This window comes from Phoenix dactylifera, unplaced genomic scaffold, assembly GCF_009389715.1.
Source record: "Phoenix dactylifera cultivar Barhee BC4 unplaced genomic scaffold, palm_55x_up_171113_PBpolish2nd_filt_p 000920F, whole genome shotgun sequence".
Classification (NCBI taxonomy): domain Eukaryota; kingdom Viridiplantae; phylum Streptophyta; class Magnoliopsida; order Arecales; family Arecaceae; genus Phoenix; species Phoenix dactylifera.
In genome coordinates, this window is record NW_024068280.1 from 23,162 (window position 1) to 46,030 (window position 22,869).

Here is a 22,869-nt window from a genome sequence, read left to right on the forward strand (position 1 = left end):
ATGTTTATGAAATATAAATGATTTATGCACGCATGATTTGCTTTATAACTTATTTTATTATATTGTATTATGAAATGTGTATTTTGTAATATCTGTTATTTTTTTAAAATAATTTATTGACATGTAAAAACTTATGTTTGATTTGGTTAGGTAGTGAAAGATTTACTTACTGAGCTGTGTCGCTCATATACCTCTATTTTCTTCTCTCTCCAAACGAATAAGGTCGATAAGAACAAAGAATGGTCCATGCCTACAGTTTTAATAGCAAGCTTGGTGATCTATCATAGCATAGTAGAACTTTAGTTTTTCAATTGATTATGAAATTGTAGTTTGTGATTTTCTGAATAGAAAGGATTATGGGTTTGGTATTTATGTTTGGATTTGGATGCTCTGAACCAATATTGGTTTTATCTAATGGATGATAAAATTAGACTTTTAATTATTATATTTTGTTTGTAATAGATTTGAAAGCTAAATATAATATTGGTTTCGTATTATCGTGAGCCGTACTCCTCAATAACACGATCATGTCATGCTCTGGATATGGGGCACGACCATTCTACCCCCTTCTAAGCACCAATCCCCACGTCATTGGTGCAGCATTTGGCCATGCTGGGTGCAATTCAAGAAGCACGACCATACAGCCAATCGCTGAATCCCACATTCCAGTGGGGAATAGGGTGGTGAACCTTCTTTTTTTCCAAAGCACAGCGTATTGTACCAGGTTTGGGTTATGTTTTATCCTACAGAAATCTTGACCTGAAGTGATCTTCTGGGACAGAACATGCAGTACATCGTCCTCTTCGGCCAGGACTTGATTGACCCGTGCCCTCGACCAAATGCATCACGTTTTCTAGTTGTATTGACATCCAAACTTCAATCAATCAATTATAGGATCAGCTATAAGCTTAGGCACACAAAAGTTCATGAAAGGGAAGACTTGTAAGTCTCTCCAGCAATGAGGTGCAAAAGCAAGATGCCATACTAAACTAGGAATATTCATCAGAAGAAGAGTTGCTTGCACAAGAGACATAATGGACAAGACAACCATCATACAAGTTTCACTGATAGCAGAATGGTAAAATGGAGGGACAAAAGGAAAAGGATACAAAACATAGGCCTGACGTGTTGGAAACGAACAAAGGAGAACAAGAAAACATGAAAACTAAAAGAAATAACACCGGAAGTGTAGGTGCAGGGAAGGGCATGATGTAGAAGGTGCTCAGAGAATGTAATATAATGACTATTGTTGCTGCAAGCTGGGACCATAGCCAAGATGCTCTTTATGCAGAAAAGAATATTATAACCAACGATGACACACATAAGACAAGTTTATAGGTTGTTTAGCATGGTCATTAAACAAAGGAAAAAACAAGTACAACCAGCGACCAGTGTGTTACGGGGGAACTCAGCCACCATGCCCCACGTGACCGACACGCGCGCCCAAGAAGACTACAGCTGCCCCTTGATCCAGTAACCCGACCCCGAGTCGGATATCTTCGGCTTCGCAGCCCGACCCCGAGTCGGCTGCCCCTTGATCCAGTAACCCGACCCCGAGTCGGATATCTTCGGCTTCGCAGCCCGACCCCGAGTCGGCTGCCCCTTGATCCAGCAATCCGACCCCGAGTCGGCAATCTCTCGACAACGACAGGCTGTTACCCTGAAGCACGCCACGACCCTCTGCTCCACTACTCCCTGCAACGGTCGTATCCGGCGCTGCTCCACGATCTCCTGTGACAGCCGTACAAGGCGGAGCTCCACTACGCCCTGTCACGGCCGTACCCAGCGCTGCCCCACGACGCCCTGTAACGGCCATGTCAGTGGCAACTCCATCGTGCCACACGATGACCATCCCCCCCGAAGGACCCCCCAGCCTGGTATATATGCTGCAGGGGGGAGAAGGGGGGAGGTAAGCAAGAACTTCCAGTGCATTCTCCTACTACCTGCAATTACCTCTCCTTCTCCTCCAATCTCCTCTGACTTGATCGTCGGAGGGCCCCCACGACCCCAGTGGTGGTGCGAGGCTTGCTTGCAGGTTCTCCGGTAGAAAGTGGAGCGTAATCAACACCAATCAAGGCGACTCAGACGGAACCCCGTTCACACCGCTGTGCCAATCGTTCTCGGTTTGGACCACCAGCAACAGTTGGCGCTAGAGGAAGGGACGAATCTCAGAGCGATCGTAATGGCACGGCGAGGTGGTCGTGGAGCTTCCAATGCCTCCGGTCGCGGGGCCTCTCGCGCCTCCGGCCGGGAGGCCGCTGCGTCTCCAACACATTCTCAGCAACACTCCACCGTTCCACCCCCCATTCAGATGGTCGAAGCCGCTCAGTTCGACCAGTTAGCCTAGCAGGTTCGCACCCTCGCGGAGGCAGTGCAGAACCTGCAGGGTGTGATGTCTCGGGCGCCGCAGCGGGCCCAGGAGCCGCTGCTCCCTGAGCGCTCACCTGTCCTCCTCAACCCGCGCTCCTTCCTCTCCCATGGGGAGGAGCGCCGGCGCGAAGAAGACTCTCGAGCACGGTCCATTCTGCCGGGACCTTCCCATCGGAGCTGCGCGGGGTACGAGAGGCGGGCCCGGGCGCGTTCCCAGACCCCCCAGTCCTCAAGGAACCCGCGCTCCAGTCGGTCCCCCTCTCGGTGCTCCTTGTCTCCCACCCATCGGTCGCGCTCTCTGGACCGGCGGGTGGACGATCTCCACTGACAACTCCAGGTCCTGAAGGGCCACTCCAAAGATTCCTTCGCCGACTTGGAGATCTCCTCCCAGCCGGCGCTTGCCTCGAGGATCCTGCGGACCCCGAAACCGCCGGGGTTTAAAATGCCGGCGATCGAGCCCTATGACGGGGCGGCGGACCCGCGAGATCACGTCGAGAGTTTCAGGACTCTTATGCTCCTCCACGGAGCATCAGATCCTCTCCTCTGCAAGGCCTTCCCAGCGACCCTCCGTGGCCCGGCAAGGGCGTGGTTCGCCGGCTTGGAGGCTAACTCAATCCAGTCCTTCGACCAGTTTACTCGCCTCTTCATCACCCATTTCGCCGTCAGTAGTCGGCGGCGACTGGTCTCCGACTCCCTCTTCGATATCCGGCAAAACGAGGGAGAAAGCTTGCGGGATTATCTTACCCGCTTCAACAAGGCTACGCTGGAAGTTCGGAACCTGAGCCAGGAGGTGGCTCTTTCAGCCCTGAAGCGTGGCTTCCGAAAGGGCAGACTCACCTTCTCCCTGGACAAACGCCTGCCGCGGAGCTTCCCGGAGCTGTTGTCCCGGGCGAACCAGTATGCGGACGCCGAGGAGGCGGCCGCCCACCGGAGCAAGGAGGCCGCCGAGATCCCTCCAAAGCTCGGGAAGAAAAGGCGAAAAGAGGCACGCCAGAGGAGGAGCCCGACGCCTCAACGTCGGCGCAGAAGCCTGTCGCCGGCGAGGAACCACGGCGCCCTACGCCCTCGTTCTCCGCCCCGACGTTTCAACCGGTACACTCCTCTCCTGACTCCCCGGACCCAGATCCTCATGGAAATCAAGGGGCGGGAGGACCTCCCGGTCCCGAGACAGATGAAGAAGATCCCTGGGAGGAGGCCCTCTCGGGCGTACTGTGAGTACTACCGAGACCACGGCCACGACACCGAAGACTGCTTCCAGCTTCGGGACGAGATCGAGGCTCTCATCCGCCGAGGGCGTCTCGGTCGATACGTGAACGATCGACGTCCCCCCGCAGACTCGCGTCCGGCCGACCCGGCCCCTCCGGAGCCTCTGGAGCAGAATCGACCCGTCGCGGGCGTGATCCATACTATCACTGGGGGCTGCCCCCGGCCCGAGAGGAACGCAGGGGGCTCGACTGAAGCATCAGGGGCAGCCGTCGCAAAGAGGCAGAGGGTCGGTAATGTAATCACTTTTTGTGATGAAGATGTAAAGGGGGTTCAGACCCCCCACGACGACGCCATGGTGATCTCCCTCACTATGGCAAACTATGATGTAAGGCGTGTTCTTGTGGATAGTGGAAGCTCAGCTGATATTTTGTTTTACGAGGCCTTCCAAAAGATGAGCTTGTCCAGACAATTGTTGCACAAAACATCCACCCCCCTCATAGGATTCACTGGAGACGCTGTCTCGGCCGAAGGTGTCGTTGAGCTGCCTGTGACTGCGGGCGTTGCACCCGCAGAAGCCACGGTGCGGCTCGGGTTCTTGGTCGTCCGTGTTCCCTCGGCCTACAACGCTATCCTCGGACGACCCGGACTGAACGCCTTTCGCGCGGTGGTCTCAACGTACCACTTGCTCATGCGGTTCCCCACGGCGGCCGGGATTGGAGAGGTCCGAGGTGACCAACCGACCGCAAGGCAATGTTTCCTAGCAACTCTCAAAGGGAAGAAGCCCGTAGAAGCCTTAAGCGTCGAGTCCCTCGACGCCAGAGACGAGGTGGCCTTGCGGCACGGGAAGCCGGCCGAAGGTGTGATCGAAGTTCCCCTCGAGGAAGGTCGCCCGGACCGGACGGTCCGGGTCGGCACCAATCTCGACCCGGGAGCTCGGGCTCGGTTGGTGGAATTCCTCCGAGCCAACGCCGATGTATTTGCCTGGTCGGCGGCCGATGTACCTGGGATCAACCCGGAGGTCATTTCTCACGCCCTCAATATCGACCCAACCCACCGACCAGTAAAGCAGAAGAAGAGACACTGTGCCCCGGATCGGATCCGAGTGGTCGACCAGGAGGAGACAAGCTCTTGGAGGCAGGATTCATAAGGGAGGTCAGCTACCCCGAATGGCTGGCAAATGTCGTACTTGTCCGGAAGGCGAGCGGAAAGTGGAGGATGTGCGTCGACTACACCGACCTGAACAAGGCATGCCCCAAGGATAGCTTTCCGCTTCCGCGGATAGACCAACTGGTCGACGCGACTTCCGGATATCAGCTGCTGTCTTTCATGGACGCCTTCTCCGGCTACAACCAGATAATGATGGCTCCACAGGACGAGGAGAAAACTGCCTTTATAACAGACCGGGGGCTGTACTGTTACAAGGTAATGCCCTTCGGTCTGAAGAATGCTGGCGCCACTTACCAGCGCCTCGTCAACAAAATCTTCAAAGAGCAAATCGGCCGGAACATGGAGGTGTACGTGGACGATATGCTGGTGAAGAGCCGCCATGCAGACCAGCACATCGCGGATCTGGAGGAGACTTTCGCCACCTTGCGGAAGTTTTGCATGAAGCTGAACCCAGCGAAGTGCGCCTTTGGCGCTTCGGCCGGGAGGTTCCTCGGTTTCATTGTCAACCAGCGGGGGATCGAAGCCAACCCGGACAAAATCAAGGCCATCCAAGATATGTCCCCTCCGACCAAAGTGAAGGAGGTTCAGGAGCTCGCTGGGAGGGTCGCCGCGCTCGGACGATTTGTGGCAAAATCGGCCGAACGCTGCCAACCTTTCTTCAAGGTGTTGAAACGCCCGAAAGACTTCCTCTGGACGGCCGAATGTCAAGCAGCATTCGACCAGCTCAAGGAATACTTGGCGTCTCCTCCCCTGCTGTCCAAGCCGCAAGAAGGGGAGATGCTCTACCTCTATCTGGCGGTCTCCCCAACCGCAGTCAGTGCGGTACTGGTTCGGGAAGAGGCAAAGCTCCAGAAGCCTGTGTACTACATCAGCCGGGTCCTACGGGATGCCGAGACGCGGTATACGAAGGCTGAAAAGATCGCCTTCGCGCTGCTGACCGCGACCAGGAGGCTTCGCCCCTATTTCCAGGCCCATTCTGTCACCCTCTTGACCGATCAACCGCTGCGGCAGATCCTCAGCAATCCTGAGAATGCGGGACGGCTGGTGAAGTGGGCAGTAGAACTTGGTGAGTTCGACATCCGCTACCAGCCCCGACCCGCCATCAAGGCCCAGGCGCTCGCGGATTTCCTCGCTGAGTGCACGGTGCAGGAGGCGGAACCTAGGTCGCCGGAAACACCCAGCCTCGACCTCCCGATTTGGACGCTTCACATCGATGGGTCGTCGAACCCCGAAGGTGGAGGGGCCGGGCTGGTCCTCACCAGCCCTGATGGAGTGATAGCCGAGTATGCCTTGAGGTTCGGATTTCCAGTGACCAACAACGAGGCGGAGTATGAGGCCCTAGTCACGGGACTCAAACTCACCAAGGAGCTCGGCATCCGGCGCCTGAAGGTCTTCACCGACTCCCAGCTGGTGGTCGGGCAGGTCCGTGGGGAGTTCGAAGCCCGGAACCCGACCATGCAGAATTACGTCCGGAAGGTGCAAGCACTCATTCCCGACCTCGGCAGTGTCGACATCCAGCAGGTCCCAAGAAGTGAAAATGCCAGGGCCGACAGGCTGTCCCGCTTAGTGAGCGCAGACGCGCACAACTTGTCGAGGGCGATCTACCTGGAGACCCTGGATGCCCCGAGCATCGGCGAGGCTGGAGCGGTGATGGTGATTGATCCGGAGCCGTCTTGGATGGACCCGCTTGTCACCTACCTCGCCGAAGGGATCCTCCCTGAAGACGAAGATCAAGCTCGGCGACTTGTTATGAAGTCCGCCCACTACGTAGTCAATGAAGGGAGGCTGTATAGGACCTCGTTCACCGCCCCCCTCTTAAAGTGCCTCCGCCCCTCGGAAGCGGCCTACGTCCTCGGCGAAGTCCACGAAGGCGTTTGCGGATCCCACTTGAGGGCTAGGTCCTTGGCGCACAAGATCATGAGGCAAGGCTATTATTGGCCTACCTTGTTGGAGGACTCAAAGGATCATGTACGGAAATACGACGCCTGCCAGCGCCACGCCAACGTCCAGAGAGTCCCTTCTGTCCCCTTGGCACCAATCACTGCACCCTGGCCCTTCGCCCAGTGGGGAATGGATATCCTCGGACCATTCCCCGTCGCTTCAGCTCAGCGGAAATTTTTGATTGTTGCAATCGACTACTTCACCAAGTGGGTGGAGGCAGAGCCGCTGGCCATTATCACGGAGGTGCAAGTCCGGAAGTTCGTGAAGAAGAACATCATTGTCCGATTTGGGGTACCTCGGGTCCTCATCTCGGATAATGGCCGACAGTTCGACAACAAGCATTTCCGTGACTTCTGCGAGGAGTTCGGGATCGAGCATCGGTTCACATCTGTGTCGCATCCCCAAACCAACGGCGAGGCCGAGGTCACAAATCGGACAATCCTCCAAGGAATCAAAGCGCGAATCGGTCGGACGGGGCAAGCTTGGGTCGAAGAACTCGAGAATGTCCTTTGGGCGTATCGGACCACGCATCGGACCCCTACCGGGGAGACGCCTTTCAGCCTAACCTATGGCACGGAAGCCGTTGTCCCCGTGGAGCTCGGACTCCCCTCACCTCGGGTGGCCGCGCACCGACCCGAGGCCAATTCGGAGCAACTCCGAGGGAACCTGGATCTCTTGGAAGAAGCGAGGGAAATGGCGCAGGTTCGGATGGCGATGTATCAGCGGAGGGTGGCCCGATATTACAACTCCAAGGTCCGACCGAAGCTTTTCAGAATCGGAGATCTGGTGCTAAGGCGAGCTAAAGCATCTCAACCTGCGGAAGGTGGGAAGCTAGCGCCAAATTGGGAAGGCCCGTATAAGGTTCGCTGGGTAAACCGACCTGGCTCCTACCAGTTGGAGGCCCTAGATGGTCGAGAAATTCCAAGGAGCTGGAATTCCGCTAACCTGCGGATGTATTACCAGTAGAACGACGATGCCAGAAAGACAGTTCAAAAATATATAACACTTTGCATTTCAATAATTTCTGGTTACAACGGCGTGCTCGTGTGATTACAAGGAATTCCCAGAGGGGAATTAGGGTGTAAAGAAAGTAAAGAAGAGGTGGAGACTCCGAGGAGCTGAAGATCTGGGATCCCGAAACCTTCATCTGAAGCGGTTGCAATCCCGCCGGAAGTAGGTGCTTCCAACCGGAGGCGCCATCGGCGTCTCACGAAAGAGACGAAGAGCCGGCGCGGATGAAGAAGAAGTGGACGAAGGAGAAGTCCACACTGCCTCCAACCGGAGGCGCCATCCACGCCCCACGAAGAGGACGAGGAGCCGCCGCAGACGAAGCTCCCGCTGCCTCCAGGGGAACGCCACCTCCAAGGGATATTCCGGTCCTCCCCAGTGTTAGGGGAGAGAAGGAATACAAGGGGGAAGAGCATATGGAGGCGCGGTCCCGGATCAAGCACCTGGTGCGGAGCTCAATCGGGAGGCCGAACTTCAAGGAGGGGAGACGTGATCCCGGATGAAACGCCTAGAGCGGAGTTCCGCCGGGGAGAACCTCCTTGTTGATCCCAGATGAAACGGCTAGTTGGCGGAAGTCGCGAAGGGCGCGCCTCCCGTTCCTTCGGCAGGGGTCTCTCAACCATGCGCCGGAGAGGAGGCCCACGATCCATGGCAACCTGAACAGCTCCGGCTTGGCAGGCTCCATCGCACCTGCACCTATATTTATAGCCAAACTGCGGCCCCCCGGTCGTTCCGATACGGGTGGCTCCAATAAATGCGGGCGCATTGAATCCGGAGCCGATCCGGCTCTCGAGGCGTATCTTCCCGCGATTTCCTAAGCGTCATTCTCCTTAATCGCATTTTTTGTGCAGGACACTCCGGGTGGCCTGTACCCCTAGGTCCACGTATCTCCGCTCGCGCCCCAGGCCGCATCCGCCTCGAAGAACGCGCGTATCGCGGCCGCTTAACTGACACTCCTCGCAAGCAGCAACTGGCGATCCGATTTCCCAGGTAACCCCTTAATTAGCACTTAATGCCCATCTGGTGTTCCCCAGGCGACGCTTGGAGAGGAGGAGAAATACAATCGCAGCTGGCCATGGAGAAATCCCGTCGGGCGGCAAGCGACAGGCGCACGACCAGCGAGCGGAATTTCCCGAGGCTCGGCCCTCGGATGCCAGGCTAACCCGATGATCATCCCGGGAGCAGACTAGCCTGAAGCCCCGACCGGTCGCCTCGGCTTGCGCCAGCCTTGGCCGACCAACGAGCGGAATTTCCCGAGGCTCGGCCCTCGGATGCCAGGCTAACCCGATGATCATCCCGGGAGCAGACTAGCCTGAAGCCCCGACCGGTCGCCTCGGCTTGCGCCAGCCTTGGCCGACCAACGAGCGGAATTTCCCGAGGCTCGGCCCTCGGATGCCAGGCTAACCCGATGATCATCCCGGGAGCAGACTAGCCTGAAGCCTCGACCGGTCGCCTCGGCTTGCGCCAGCTTTGGCCGACCAACGAGCGGAATTTTCCGAGGCTCGGCCCTCGGATGCCAGGCTAACCCGATGATCATCCCGGGAGCAGACTAGCCTGAAGCCCCGACCGGTCGCCTCGGCTTGCGCCAGCCTTGGCCGACCAACGAGCGGAATCTCCCGAGGCTCGGCCCTCGGATGCCAGGCTAACCCGATGATCATCCCGGGAGCAGACTAGCCTGAAGCCCCGACTGGTCGCCTCGGCTTGCGCCAGCCTTGGCCGACCAACGAGCGGAATTTCCTGAGGCCTAACCCTCGGATGCCTGGCTTAGCGCCGGAAGAATTTCCTGAGGCCTAACCCTCGGATGCCTGGCTTAGCGCCGGAAGAATTTCTTGAGGCCTAATCCTCGGATGCCTGGCTTAGCGCCGGAAGAATTTCCTGAGGCCTAACCCTCGGATGCCTGGCTTAGCGCCGGAAGAATTTTCTGAGGCCTAACCCTCGGATGCCTGGCTTAGCGCCGGAAGAATTTCCTGAGGCCTAACCCTCGGATGCCTGGCTTGGCGCCGGAAGAATTTCCTGAGGCCTAACCCTCGGATGCCTGGCTTGGCGCCGGAAGAATTTCCTGAGGCCTAACCCTCGGATGCCTGGCTTGGCGCCGGAAGAATTTCCTGAGGCCTAACCCTCGGATGCCTGGCTTGGCGCCGGAAGAATTTCCTGAGGCCTAACCCTCGGATGCCTGGCTTGGCGCCGGAAGAATTTCCTGAGGCCTAACCCTCGGATGCCTGGCTTGGCGCCGGAAGAATTTTCTGAGGCCTAACCCTCGGATGCCTGGCTTGGCGCCGGAAGAATTTCCTGAGGCCTAACCCTCGGATGCCTGGCTTAGCGCCGGAAGAATTTCCTGAGGCCAAACCCTCGGATGCCTGGCTTGGCGCCGGAAGAATTTCCTGAGGCCTAACCCTCGGATGCCTGGCCTAGCGCCGGAAGAATTTCCTGAGCCGGGAGTCAGCGAGACGCTACCAAGAGTTAAAAAGAAGAAGGACGAAAGTGAAATGGAGAAACTCTATTTGCATTAACTTTCATTGTTTCAGGGCTGAGACCCATACAACTTGGCAAAACGCCAACACACAAAGAAAAGAACAAAATACAGAAGGTCAGCTTGGAGGAACCCCCGGGTCGAGAACGTCGGGCACGTCCGTAGGGGGTAGGGAGACGGTTGGAGAAGCAGCAGGCAATGGCGCCGGAGGGGAGTCGAGAAGGGAGATCCCACTTAGGTCAATTTCGGGGTACTTAGCCGACACCCTTGCCAGGCCTTCCTCGAAGCCTAAGACAAAGGAGTCGGACCCCGCGTCCGACATATCACGGACGAACTCGTCGGACTGACGATAGGCCTGTACCGCCTCCGACATATCACGGGTGAACTCGGCGGACTGACGATAAGCCTGTACCGCCTGACGCCCGATCTCCGCACTCTTCTCGGCCAGCGTCGCCTCTGCCCGCTCCATAATCTGAGCCTTCGCCTCCAAGACCTTCGCCACAATCCGGTCATCCGCCTCGGAGGAGACCCTCAGCAGATCAGCCTGAGCCTCCTTGTGCTTCGCCTCGGCAGCAATGCGAGCAGCCTCAGCCTCCTCCAGGCGCGAATGAAGCTCCTGGTCGCTCGCGCGGAACTTCTCCAAGGCCGACTCCAATTCGCCCAGCTTGGCTTCAAGAGACCGGGTTCGGTTGCGGGCGTTGTCGGCTGACCGCTGGGCCTTCTCCCACCTCTCCCGGTAGTCGGCAGCCTTCCGGGACTGCTTCTCGGCCCGCTCCTCCGCCTTCTTGATCTCGCCCTCGAGACCCGAGGCAACCTTGAGCTGCTCCCGAGCCTCCAACAGTTGCTTCTCGAGGGTGGCGAAGCCGAGTGCCCGCTCTTCGGCCACCTGGAGCCTCGTCTCGAGGTCCCTGGTCGTCCTCCCCGCCGCAGCCTGACCTCCCTCCTCTACAGCCTTCAGTTGGCTCTCGGCCCTCGCCAGAAGCCTCGCCTGTTCCTCGTAGCACTCCTCCAGGCGGACCATGTACTGGGCGAGCTAAGAGATGGAAAAACGAGGGCGTCAGGTGGGGATCAACAGAGCCTATAAATGAGGAAAGTGACCAAAAGAGCACTCACCGACATGAGACAGACGCAGCTGGCAGCCCCAACGTCAGGGACCCTCATCTCCCGGACCCGCCTGCGGTCCTTCTCCAGCAGCACCGTCTCGATGAGGTTTCGGGCGCCGGCGAAAGTGAAGGCCGACCCCGACTTCTCCCCGGAGTCGGACGGTGGTTCTGCAGCCTTACCCTTACCCATCGCTTGGGGAAGAGTCATGCTGACCATGTTCGGGGCGGGGACCGCCCCTGGAATTGACAGGGTCCCGCTCGGCCGGGGCCTCGGCGCGTCCCTCCTCGTATCATCCGGAGCCGACCGAGTCGAAGGCTGGGCTGGGGACCGATCACGTCCGACCCGTCCATCTCGGGCGCGCCCGGGTGATGCCTCCGGAGAAACGGTAGTCTCGGCATCAGAGGGCTGATACAGCGTCAACTCCCGGTCCGCGCCCGCGGCGTCCCCCTGATCGGTGGGTCCGGACCCGTCTGTCGGCGTCGGAGTCGCCTGCCGGCAGGACTTCTTCGCCGGTGGGGCCCCGCTCGGAGGAGCTCGTTTCTTCCTCCGGACTGCTTCCAGTAGGGATGTCCTACCAACAGCCGTTGCCTTGTCCGACCGCATGACGTCGTCGATCTCTGCAAAAAGGACGAGGTGGTCGGAGGTTGAGAAATTGAAGGAAAGAACGAGACGAAAGAAGAGAAAAGAGCTAAAAAAGAAATGGTGGCGGGCTCACGGTCAGCGGGGACCGAGCTCAGACCGACGTTCACCAAGGTATCCTCGGAAATAAGGCGAGCCACCGGGGGGAGCCGGCCCTCGGCAACCAACTCCTTCAAGACGGCAACGCCATCGGATTCCTCCCTCGACAACCTCGATAGGCCAATCGGGGACTTCATCGGCGTCTCCCAGGTTGCCCTGATTCCCCAAGAGGGATCTGCGTCAACGAAAAAGAAGCGCTCCTTCCAGCCGTGAATGGAGGTAGGAGCCTCCTTGACGAGGCCGCACCCTCGCCGCGCCGCAAAGCACCACCACCCTTTATCCTGGGGGTGGCCGCTCAGGCCGTAGCATTCCCAAAAGACATTCAGGGTGGCGGGAACCTCGTGCATGCGGCAGAGAACCTGAAAGGCCGTCAGGGCGCGCCATGAGTTCGGCACCAGTTGCGTCGGCGCCACTCTTAAACCCCGAAGCACCTGAACGACTAAGTCCGAGGGGGGAAAGCGGAACCCGGCCTGAAGAATGCCCTCATTGATGGCAACCTTCCCTGGAGGAGGATGGGACATCCTCTCCTCAGGCCCCGGGAGTGTAACATTGCAGGCCTCGGGAAGGTGGTATCGAGCCACGAACCTATCTAGGTCTTCGGCGACCAACTCCGACTTAATGCGGTCTGCTCTCACTTCGTCCATCCCTAATGGCCAGTGAATCTACGGTCAGGACAGGGTCAAGAAGGGGGAAAGGACCGGAACGACTGGAGTACACTAATACAAAAGGAGAGTATGGAGAGCCCTAAATTAAAGAATGGGGCAACTCACCGGAAGAGAAGGAAGAACGGCTCCGAGAGCGTCAAAGGAGGAGCAAGCAAACAGTCCGACGGCGATGACGGCAGCGCAAAGGAGAAACTCGAAGATGTCTGTAAAGAGAAAGGCGGACGGAGGAGGACCCCCGGTTAAATAGGCGGAAAGGTGGGTGACGCCCCGGTGACGCCAGAGGATGTCTGGCTGCCGAAGGGTCGCTCGCGCCCCAAAGGCGAATCGACGCCATTAAGGAAGGATGTCCGCCGAAATCCTCAGACTGCCAGGTCAGCAACAACCGCCATACGCTATAAAGAAGACGGGGAGCTCGAAGCGCGCGCGCCTCTCCGAGGGATGGCGGCAATCTCGAAGCATCACTTCCTTCACCCGTTCCCCTTCTGGTTCCAGGCTCGGAAGTGGGGGGCTACTGTTACGGGGGAACTCAGCCACCATGCCCCACGTGACCGACACGCGCGCCCAAGAAGACTACAGCTGCCCCTTGATCCAGTAACCCGACCCCGAGTCGGATATCTTCGGCTTCGCAGCCCGACCCCGAGTTGGCTGCCCCTTGATCCAGTAACCCGACCCCGAGTCGGATATCTTCGGCTTCGCAGCCCGACCCCGAGTCGGCTGCCCCTTGATCCAGTAACCCGACCCCGAGTCGGATATCTTCGGCTTCGCAGCCCGACCCCGAGTCGGCTGCCCCTTGATCCAGCAATCCGACCCCGAGTCGGCAATCTCTCGACAACGACAGGCTGTTCCCCTGAAGCACGCCACGACCCTCTGCTCCACTACTCCCTGCAACAGTCGTATCCGGCGCTGCTCCACGATCTCCTGTGACAGCCGTACAAGGCGGAGCTCCACTACGCCCTGTCACGGCCGTACCCAGCGCTGCCCCACGACGCCCTGTAACGGCCATGTCAGTGGCAACTCCATCGTGCCACACGATGACCAACCCCCCCGAAGGACCCCCCAGCCTGGTATATATGCTGCGGGGGGGAGAAGGGGGGAGGTAAGCAAGAACTTCCAGTGCATTCTCCTACTACCTGCAATTACCTCTCCTTCTCCTCCAATCTCCTCTGACTTGATCGTCGGAGGGCCCCCACTACCCCAGTGGTGGTGCGAGGCTTGCTTGCAGGTTCTCCGGTGGAAAGTGGAGCGTAATCAACACCAACCAAGGCGACTCAGACGGAACCCCGTTCACACCGCTGTGCCAATCGTTCTCGGTTTGGACCACCAGCAACACAGTGCTTTGGAACTTTGGTTCTCTACCAGCATTTTGTACAAAACAGAAACTTTCTAATCACTTTTTTTGGTTAACAGTCCTAAACAGGCCCTACTTCAATGATTTTAAACTATAAAAAATGTTAATCTTAGAGGATGGTCTTTAACTAGGTAAATAATTTACATGAAGCTCTTCATTAACTAGGTAAACCTGAGAGTTAGTTCTCCACGAGATAACTTTGTTAGACCAGGCCTACTCTTTTGTCCTGAAATATGAGCTGGTCACAAAATAACAACCGGCAAGACGAACTGCTGGTCGAACTCCTTTCACCTTTGCTCCATCTGGAGCCAAACCTCAAACGACAACGACACCTCATAAATACAACCAAAGCACGTTGCCTGCCAACCGAGACAAAGGCAAAGGACCGCTAAATGACGCTATGCCATCCAACGATCCCCATCAATGTTACAAATGTAAACAAGTAGGACATGTGGCAATGAAGAGTCCTAACAAGGTCCTCTATCTTGGGGAGCAGCAAAACATGCTCGAGGGAGATAATGTCGACGAGCAAGTCTATGAGCCCAATCTCGATGACGTGCAGGATAGTGACAATGATTGTGCTTATGAGGACCATCATGTAGGATGCATTCGGTCCACCCTAGGAGTCATCAGATGTGCTTTGACCCAACCTAAGGAGACCGATGACTTGCGTCGAAGCACAATCTTCCACACATACATCAAATGTGGGACTAAAGATTGTAAAGTGATTATCGATAGCGGCAGTTGTATCAATGCGGTTTCAATTAGCATTGTGTCCCGCCTAGGATTGAAACCAACTCCTCATCCAAATCCTTACAAAGTATCTTGGGTTGATACTTCTTCTATTGCCATCAATGAAAGGTGTCTTGTTCCTATCCAATTCCTTTCCTATGAGGATGATGTTTGGTGTGACATTGTACCAATGGACATGGGGCACATTATCTTGGGCTGCCCATCGCTCTTCGAGCGAGACATGACTATTTTTGGACGTTCGAACTCGTGCTCTTTTGTCTTTGAAGGCACAAAAATCAAGTTATCTTTCTACTTTCTTTTTTGACTATGCCAAAGGGTTCAATCTTAAATTATGTATGATCATTTTTCTGCAGCCAGAGACACATGCTATGTTGCAAGTGAAGGGTTTACAGAATTAAAATATAGTGGGTATCAGCCTCATGCATATTCTTGGGATGACTACCCTGTGCTTAAAGACATTCTGAAGGCGGTGAGTGCTCTTCCACATGCAGGTGTAGCTAGCGGTATACAATGAATTTGTGATTTTTATTGTAATTACAACTGCAAATGAGGGATATTAGTATTAAATTGCAAATCAACTATATGGCATCATCTGTATCAGTAAAAATTTTTTGTTTGACTACTGTTTTTGGGTTGCCTGTTTCTTGTTTCGAGTGACTTGCTGAATTATATATATGGCAGGTCCATGAGGCACTTCCAGGAAGTAAATTTAATAGCTTGTTATTGAATAGATACAAGAGTGGCTCAGACTATGTGGCCTGGCATTCTGATGATGAGAAGTTGTATGGACCAACTCCAGAAATTGCATCAGTCTCCTTTGGATGCGAACGAGAATTTCTATTGAGGAAGAAGCCAGCCAAAACACCTCAAGGTATGTCAACTCTGACATTTATCTGATTCCTAATTTTCAGTTTCTGGAAAAAAAAAAGCAATATTAAGGTTTATGATATTGGAAGTCCTGTTAATTACATGTTCCAATGCTACACCAGCTGCTCGAGGTGCAGAAAAATCAGCAGGCAAGCGACCAAAGGGCAGCCCCTCAGACCAGCATGGCTTTGTGCTGAGGCATGGCTCTTTGCTAGTGATGAGAGGCTACACGCAGAGAGATTGGGTTCACTCAATACCCAAGCGCGTGAAAGCTAATTCTGTTAGGATCAACCTCACTTTCAGGCTTGTACCGACCTGAAGATCTACAGGACAACTACTGACAGAGATCAGTGTTACTGGTTCAAGAAGGAATTTATCTCGATTGTAGTGGAAACCAAATAGGCCTCTTGCCCTCAAGATCTTGTACCCCATTCGAGGTATTTAATTTCCCAATCTGGTTTCTTTAACACCATTTTTTGAGGATAATTTTGCTCTCACAATATTCTAAATATAGTTCTTTTGCTGCATGTAAGGGTTAATACATTCACATACCTACCTAATATGGTCAAACCTTGATGGCCATCTCAAATCATACTAGATTAGCTCGCATATTCCAAGCACAATTTTCTGATAATCATTACGTAAAGTAGTCCGTCTTGTTGGCTTCCTCTTTACCATTCTCTCTCTTGGCTTCTTTGAGAAGGAGACCCAAGAGCCTCTTGTAGATGTCTATCACAGCCTCAAGCTTGTCAATGGCCCTACTCCTGTCCTTCACTGCTACACTCAAGCATTCATCCACATCTCTCAGCTCATTAACATTTCTACCCATCTCCCTCTCACAAAACCGCCCATTGGACACGACTTCATCTCCCTTTCGAGCTCCATTGATCGCATTGATCCCTTTCACCACTATAAGATCGCTAAGGGCACCCCCCGCAAGTCCAATAATCCGAACCACCGATGTGCTCTCTACATCCCAAATCCTTATGATCCCATCTTCGGAAGCTGATATCAAGTTCTGATGCCCGTGTGCCATTGCCACTGCCATCACTGCTCCATTCCGCTCTGATTCCCATGCTGTAACCTCTGCTCCAGCATCTCGTAGCTTTCTTCCTCCTACTCTTAGTGGTACAACATATATCCTCCCATCTGATCCACCAGCATAGAACTCAGAACTAGTAGGATCCACAGCAACACACCAAATTGCGCACAGGAATTGCACAGTTCGCAGCTTGACACCATCTGCCAGGCTCCAAAGCTTACAAGTGCAATCAAGCGAGCTTGAAACTACAGTAGCATTGCATCCGCCTGGCCCTGCAGCGATGCCTGTCACCGACGAGCCATGCGCAGAGAATTGGTTCAATGCAAGTTGGGCAGGATCCTCTTCATTGGAGGCATCATCTAGAAGTCGAAGGATTGGGAATATTGCTATGGTGCCATCATCACCGCCCGATATTAGTAGAGAGCCATCGTCGTTGACGACGAGACACGACACAGCCTGGCGGTGTGCCCGAAACGAGCGGCACAGATCACCGGAGGGAAGAGAGAAGGCATGGATGCAGCCAGAGAGGCCCCCAGAGAAAAGGTAGGAGCCGTCTGGAGTCGCAGCAAGGGGAGCTACTGGTTCGGGGGCTTGGATGCAGTGGAGAGCGGCGGAGGACCACCAGTTGTAGAGCCTAATAAAGCCTGCAGCAGCGGCTGAAATGTGCGAGGCGGCAATGAGGGTGTTGCCAGCGAGGGCGAGCCCTTTGCGAGGGGGGCGGCTGCCGGAGAAGTGGGCAAGCAGGGTGCCGGTGAGAGGGTCGTGGGCTGTGATGGGCTTGTCGGGGGAGCTAGTGAGGATGACCTCTCTCCAGAAGGATGCCATGGCCGTTATCAGAATTCAAGGAATGATGCAAGCTTTGTAAGAGTATACGAAGGATGGAAAGAAACATGATAAATATGGATAACAGCTCAGCACCGTTAACAAGCGCATGATGTATACTGTTATCAGCAGGAGAAAGGTGGAAAGGGTGGAGGAGAGAACGTTGGAAACGAGGTGAGTTTTAAATGACTCTTTGTTTTTTTTTTTTTTTCTTGGTGGGGAGGTCTGAAGAATGTGAGGGCCATTAATTGGTGCTTTCAAACTTGGAACATTGTCTTTCTTTAATGGGTGAGGAAGCAGGTGAGATGAACGTCGGCAGCGTGAGAAGGTCAGTTTGGAGTTTTGGACTCGTCCGAAACATTGCTATGGCTGGGTAGCTACCAACCAAGGGTTTTCATACCACTGTCAACCTTAAACAAGATGACATATGAGTTTGATAGCCCAGGGGAAGCCACGAGGCGCTTTGAGTTGGCTGGAATTCTAAAAAGCTGAAAGTAGACTAGGCTCTTTTCTTTTTGGGTCTCTTTTTTTTTTTTGTGGTAAAAGCGGCTACTCATTTCATATAACTCTAACGTGAGTACAACCTGCTAAATCGCGAGAAAGTAAAAAGAGCAAAGAAGGAGGAACGTCATAATCAGACGTCCAGGTAAAATCACCGGAGTGCCGGGCAACATAAGAGGCGACCCAGTCTGCGACCCTGTTCGCCTCCCTGAACACATGTCCTATCTGAACATCGTGCATCAACCGCACCATCCTCCGAGCCTCCCGAATAAGGGGATGGCCATCCCCGAACCGATCCGCCCCTCGAAGCCAGTTGACAACCACAGATGAGTCTCCCTCAAGACAGATCCGCTCCACACCAAGTACTCGCCACACATAGGATAATTCCTCCCAAGCCGCCCGCAGCTCTGCTCCAACCACTGTGAGTCCAGGCGTGCGTCGTCCTCCTACTGCTATCATCCTGCCAAGGTGGTCCCTAACCACAAAACCAACCCCTCCAGCCACACCATCCACTGACCGACTGCCGTCGAAGTTTATTTTGAGATAGCCAATGGGTGGGGGTACCCAGGAAACAAGGGCAAAACGGGGCGCTGAAGCAGCGTGGAGAGTACCCCAGATGTCCCTGACTATCCCAGAAGAAAACCGCATAGTAGCCGCAAAAACCTCCCTCGCAGATAGCGTCGCTCTATCCACCACCCTCCTCGGGGACGACCTCCTCCCCTCAAATAGTCTGGCATTCCTATCCAACCAAATGTGATAGGACAGGTATGCCACCAAAATCCCTACCTCCACAGATCGGGGGCTCGACATGGATGCTCTCACCATCTGTATCATATCCTGCGCAGAAACTATCGAGTCGGGTAGTAGGATCGGTGATCTCCTCCATATCTCTCTGGCTCTGGGACAGTGCAAGATAACATGCTCGATCGTCTCCTCACTATCTGCACACTCCTCACAGCACTGAGAGACCGCCATGCCACGCGAGGCTAACAGACTCCTCGTAGGAAGGCAGCCCCAGGCCACCTTCCAGATGAATAAAGCCACTCGCGGGTGAATCCGCAATCTCCATATCCAGCCACCCTCAATCTGACGAGCCGGCTCCCTACCGAGCAGTGCACGGAGATCTCTGACACGCACTCGCGTCCGTCCCGTCGGACCCCATACTAGCCTGTCGCCCCCCCCGTCGATGGGAACCGGAAGAGACAAAACCGACTCCGCCAGCTGCTCCCCAAAGACCTCCCGGACCATCTCCTCCCTCCATCGGGCCCCCTCTGATGTCAGCAGCTCGCTAACCCTGCAGCCATCTAAACTCGTCAAATCAACCATAGTCGGCATGCGACAGATCGGTATCTCGGTCACCCAGCTATCCTCCAGCACATCAATAGACCGACCATCGCCTATGATCCATCTAATCTCTGGAAGTACCACCCCTGCTCGAGTACAAATCTCCCTCCAAATCGGAGAATGGTGACGACCAGCTCGCATCCCAGGAACCAAGGCACCATATTTGGCCCTCATCAGCGAGGACCACATACCCTCTGGCTCAAGCACAAGTCTAACTGCATGTCTGGCAATCAGTGCCTCCCGTGTCGCCACTAGGGACTGCACCCCCAAACCTCCATAGCTAGCCGGCTGGCACACAACATCCCAGGACAATAAATGGATACCCCCCTGCCACTGCATCTCCCCCAAATAAAGTTCCTGAACAGTTGCTCAAGAGACCTCAGGACTGTAACTGGAATGAGAGTATTGGAAAGTAGAAAGATAGGAACCGAGGTAAGAACTGAGCGAACCAGAGTGATCCTACCCATCATCGAGAGTGTATGCATCTGCCACCCCTCTAGTCTCCGTCTGATGCTGAGCTCCATAGCTGTACAATCCCTCCGCCGCAACCGCTGACCGTAGAGTGGGACCCCTAGATATGTCATCATGCCCACCTGCTCTCCCACCCCCAGGGTCTCCACTATAGACCGCCTCACTGCCACTTTGGTCTTTGGGCTGAAAATAATAGATGACTTGGTCAAATTGACCCGCTGTCCTGATGCTGCACAATAGTCCCGAATAATCCCACAGATGATCCAGGCCGTCTGCACCGACGACCTGACCAAGAGCAAACAGTCATCAGCAAACAACAAATGGGAAATCGGAAGAGCTCTCACCACCGGTCTATAAACCTCCAACTCCTGAGAAGCCACTGCCCGTCGTAGTGCTCTAGACAGTGCATCTGAGCACATGATGAACAATAGGGGGGAGAGGGGGCAGCCCTGACGCAACCCCCCTGCCGACACAAAAAATCGGGATGGCGTCCCGTTCACCAGGATAGCAAAGGAAGGGACACACACACAGCCCATCACCCACCTGATCCACGTCTCAGGAAATCCAAACCTCCGCAAGGACTGCTGCAAGAAATCCCATCTCACCCTATCATAGGCCCTCTCCATATCTAGCTTGATCCCCATCAAACTCCTCCTCACCGGAGCCCTACCAAGATCGAACATGAACTCCTGGGCAATAAGTACATTGTCAGAGATACTCCGCCCCTCCAGAAAGGCCCCCTGCTCTGGGCTAATAAGCCTAGGAAGAACACACCGCAATCGGACCGCAAGGATCTTCGCCGTCGCCTTGTACATGGTCGTACAAAGGCTAATCGGACGAAAGTGACTCGGCTCCGTGGCATCCTGCCGCTTCGGTATCAAGGTAATGAAAGTCCTCTGCCACTCTGATGTCATCACAGCTGTGCTGAAAAACTGCTGTATAGCCGCCGTCACATCTCGACCCACTATCATCCAATATCTCTGAAAAAATAAGGGTGGAAAGCCATCCGGCCCTGGAGCCTTGTCCCCCGTGAGGGACCTCACTGCCTCTCTGATCTCCACCTTCGAAACTGGTCTAGTCAATTCTGCTGTCTCCTCCTCTGATACCCCTACCTCAGGCGAAAGGATATCCACTATGCTCCCACCTGTAGGCTGCTCTGTCCACCTAGCCCTGAAAAAACTCTCCATAACCCTCTGAATCCTCTCCGGATCCTCCGACAGCTGCCCCCCCTCATCCCTGATAACTCTGATTCTGTTCTGATGCCTCCTGATAACTGTCGCCTGGTGGAAAAATCTAGTGTTTCTATCCCCCTCCACAATCCATTGTACCCTCGATTTCTGTCTCCAAAAAATCTCCTGCTGTCTAAGGAGACCATCATGCAATGTCAATAATGATCTGAGCTCCCCCATCTCCCCATCCGCAAGGCCACCCCCTGGTCCTCCTAAGCCTGTAACCTAGCAATAGCCTCCTCAGACTCCTCAATCCTCCTAAAAATGTCTCCCACCTCCTCACGGTTCCACCTCCTCAACCGCCTCCTTGTCAACTCCAATCTGCGGGACACCCGATACATAGCATCTCCTCTAACTGGTGCACTCCATGCCTCCCTCACCATCTTCCATGATCTCGGATAACAAAGCCATATTTTCTCAAATCTAAAGGGAGGTCGTACTGGAATATAAGTGTCTGTACTCACCAGTAATGGACTATGATCCGACGCCATCCTGGGCAAGTGGCTCACACGGTGATCCGGGAAGCTCTGAATCCACCCAGCAGTCGCACAGGCCCTATCAAGTCGCTCTCATACTCTCGCCTGGCCCTGCTGATTGTTGCACCACGTAAACCTGGGACCGGAGAACCCCAGATCTATCAAACCATTCGATGTCAAAAAGTCTTGGAATTCCCTAACCTTCCTCTCATAAGAAAAAGGCTTCCCCCCCATCTTCTCCTGAGGATCAACAATGCAATTGAAGTCACCAGCCACCATCATAGGATACTCCTGACTAATCAACTGAGACGCCTCCTCCCACAGTCTCCGCCTCTCCCTGAAGTCAGTACTGGCATACACTGCAGCAAGCACCCATGAAACTCTGCTGCCCTCCGAAATCACTACAACCACCTCCTGTGTACATACATGGAACACATCCACCCTACAAGAGCCCTGCGCTCAAGTGACTATAATACCACCCGCCAACCCCTGGGACTCCACTGCATAAAATCCCCATGACCGGGGAACCGCTCTCCTAGCCTTCTGTAGACTCCTACCGGATAGCCGGGTCTCAAACAACACACATATCTCCGGACTATGCAACTGCACCATCCTGCGGAAAGCCGGCGCAAAAGAAGGCTTCCCCGCGCCACGACAGTTCCATAAGATAACCTTCATGGGTCACCCAGGGAAACATCACAACCCCCTACCCCGGGGCTGCAATCATGAAACACAGCTTCTTCATTAGTCCCTCCACTCTCCGAGCCTGCCATCCTCACCCCCTTTGCTGCATTCATCAAACGATCAACCATTCGGTGGTGATCCTTCCCGTCACCAGCTTGTGCCAAATGGCACACACGGTCACCAGTGGCATCCTCAATCACCACAAGCCCCCCTGTCAGCCCCCCTCTTGCCTCAGTGTTGGCATCACCACCAAGCTTGATGGAGCCTGACTCACCCACCACCTTCCTCCTCAATCCCATCTCAGAAGAAGGGTGGTTTGGGAGACTCGGGACAACCTCACCACTGTGCCCCCGTGCCGCACGGCACTCACCTTGCTTTGAGCTATTCCCCACACCGCCTACATCTTCTGCGCCAGTAGCCAAACCATCACCCCCAGCCACTCCACCGTCGGACTCCACCATCAGACCCTTACCGGCACCAAACGACCCCGCCGTCTTCACTTCGGCCGAAACTGCCGCCGCGGTAAGCACCGGAGCCAAACGCCGCCCAAACGACTCCGCTCCCCCCGATGCCTGCGGACCATTGCTACCAGCCCTGAGCACCTTTTCCCTCCGGGGAGGCCGGCCGCGCGCCGTCGCAAGAGGCGGAGGGGAGCTCTTGGAC

At 55.0% G+C, this 22,869-nt stretch overlaps 2 protein-coding genes across 2 annotated transcripts; one reads left to right on the plus strand and one right to left on the minus strand.

Annotated features, from left to right (window-relative positions):
- Positions 1-14,474: 14,474 nt before the first annotated feature.
- On the plus strand, positions 14,475-16,164 carry LOC103720695 (alpha-ketoglutarate-dependent dioxygenase alkB homolog 3-like). Its single transcript, XM_008810528.3, has 4 exons — positions 14,475-15,006; positions 15,124-15,239; positions 15,452-15,641; positions 15,760-16,164. Exons 1-4 carry the CDS (start codon positions 14,475-14,477, stop codon positions 15,954-15,956), a joined length of 1,035 nt encoding a protein of 344 aa, XP_008808750.2. The 3' UTR covers positions 15,957-16,164.
- A 79-nt stretch (positions 16,165-16,243) lies between these two features.
- Positions 16,244-18,309, minus strand: LOC103720694 (protein ROOT INITIATION DEFECTIVE 3-like). The gene has a single exon (XM_008810527.3). The coding sequence runs from the start codon at positions 17,502-17,504 to the stop codon at positions 16,275-16,277; it is 1,230 nt and encodes a 409-aa protein (XP_008808749.2). The 5' UTR covers positions 17,505-18,309; the 3' UTR covers positions 16,244-16,274.
- Positions 18,310-22,869: the final 4,560 nt, after the last annotated feature.

What these genes read in the sequence shown, in the direction of transcription:
- LOC103720695 (XM_008810528.3), top strand. Translation starts at nt 14,475, where the DNA reads ATGAAGAGTCCTAACAAGGTCCTCTATCTTGGGGAGCAGCAAAACATG. An exon ending in AGACATGACTATTTTTGGAC is followed by an intron (nt 15,007 to 15,123) that starts GTTCGAACTCGT and finishes ATTTTTCTGCAG; the next exon opens with CCAGAGACACATGCTATGTT. An exon ending in GCCAGCCAAAACACCTCAAG is followed by an intron (nt 15,642 to 15,759) that starts GTATGTCAACTC and finishes ATGCTACACCAG; the next exon opens with CTGCTCGAGGTGCAGAAAAA.
- LOC103720694 (XM_008810527.3), bottom strand. Translation starts at nt 17,504, where the DNA reads ATGGCATCCTTCTGGAGAGAGGTCATCCTCACTAGCTCCCCCGACAAG.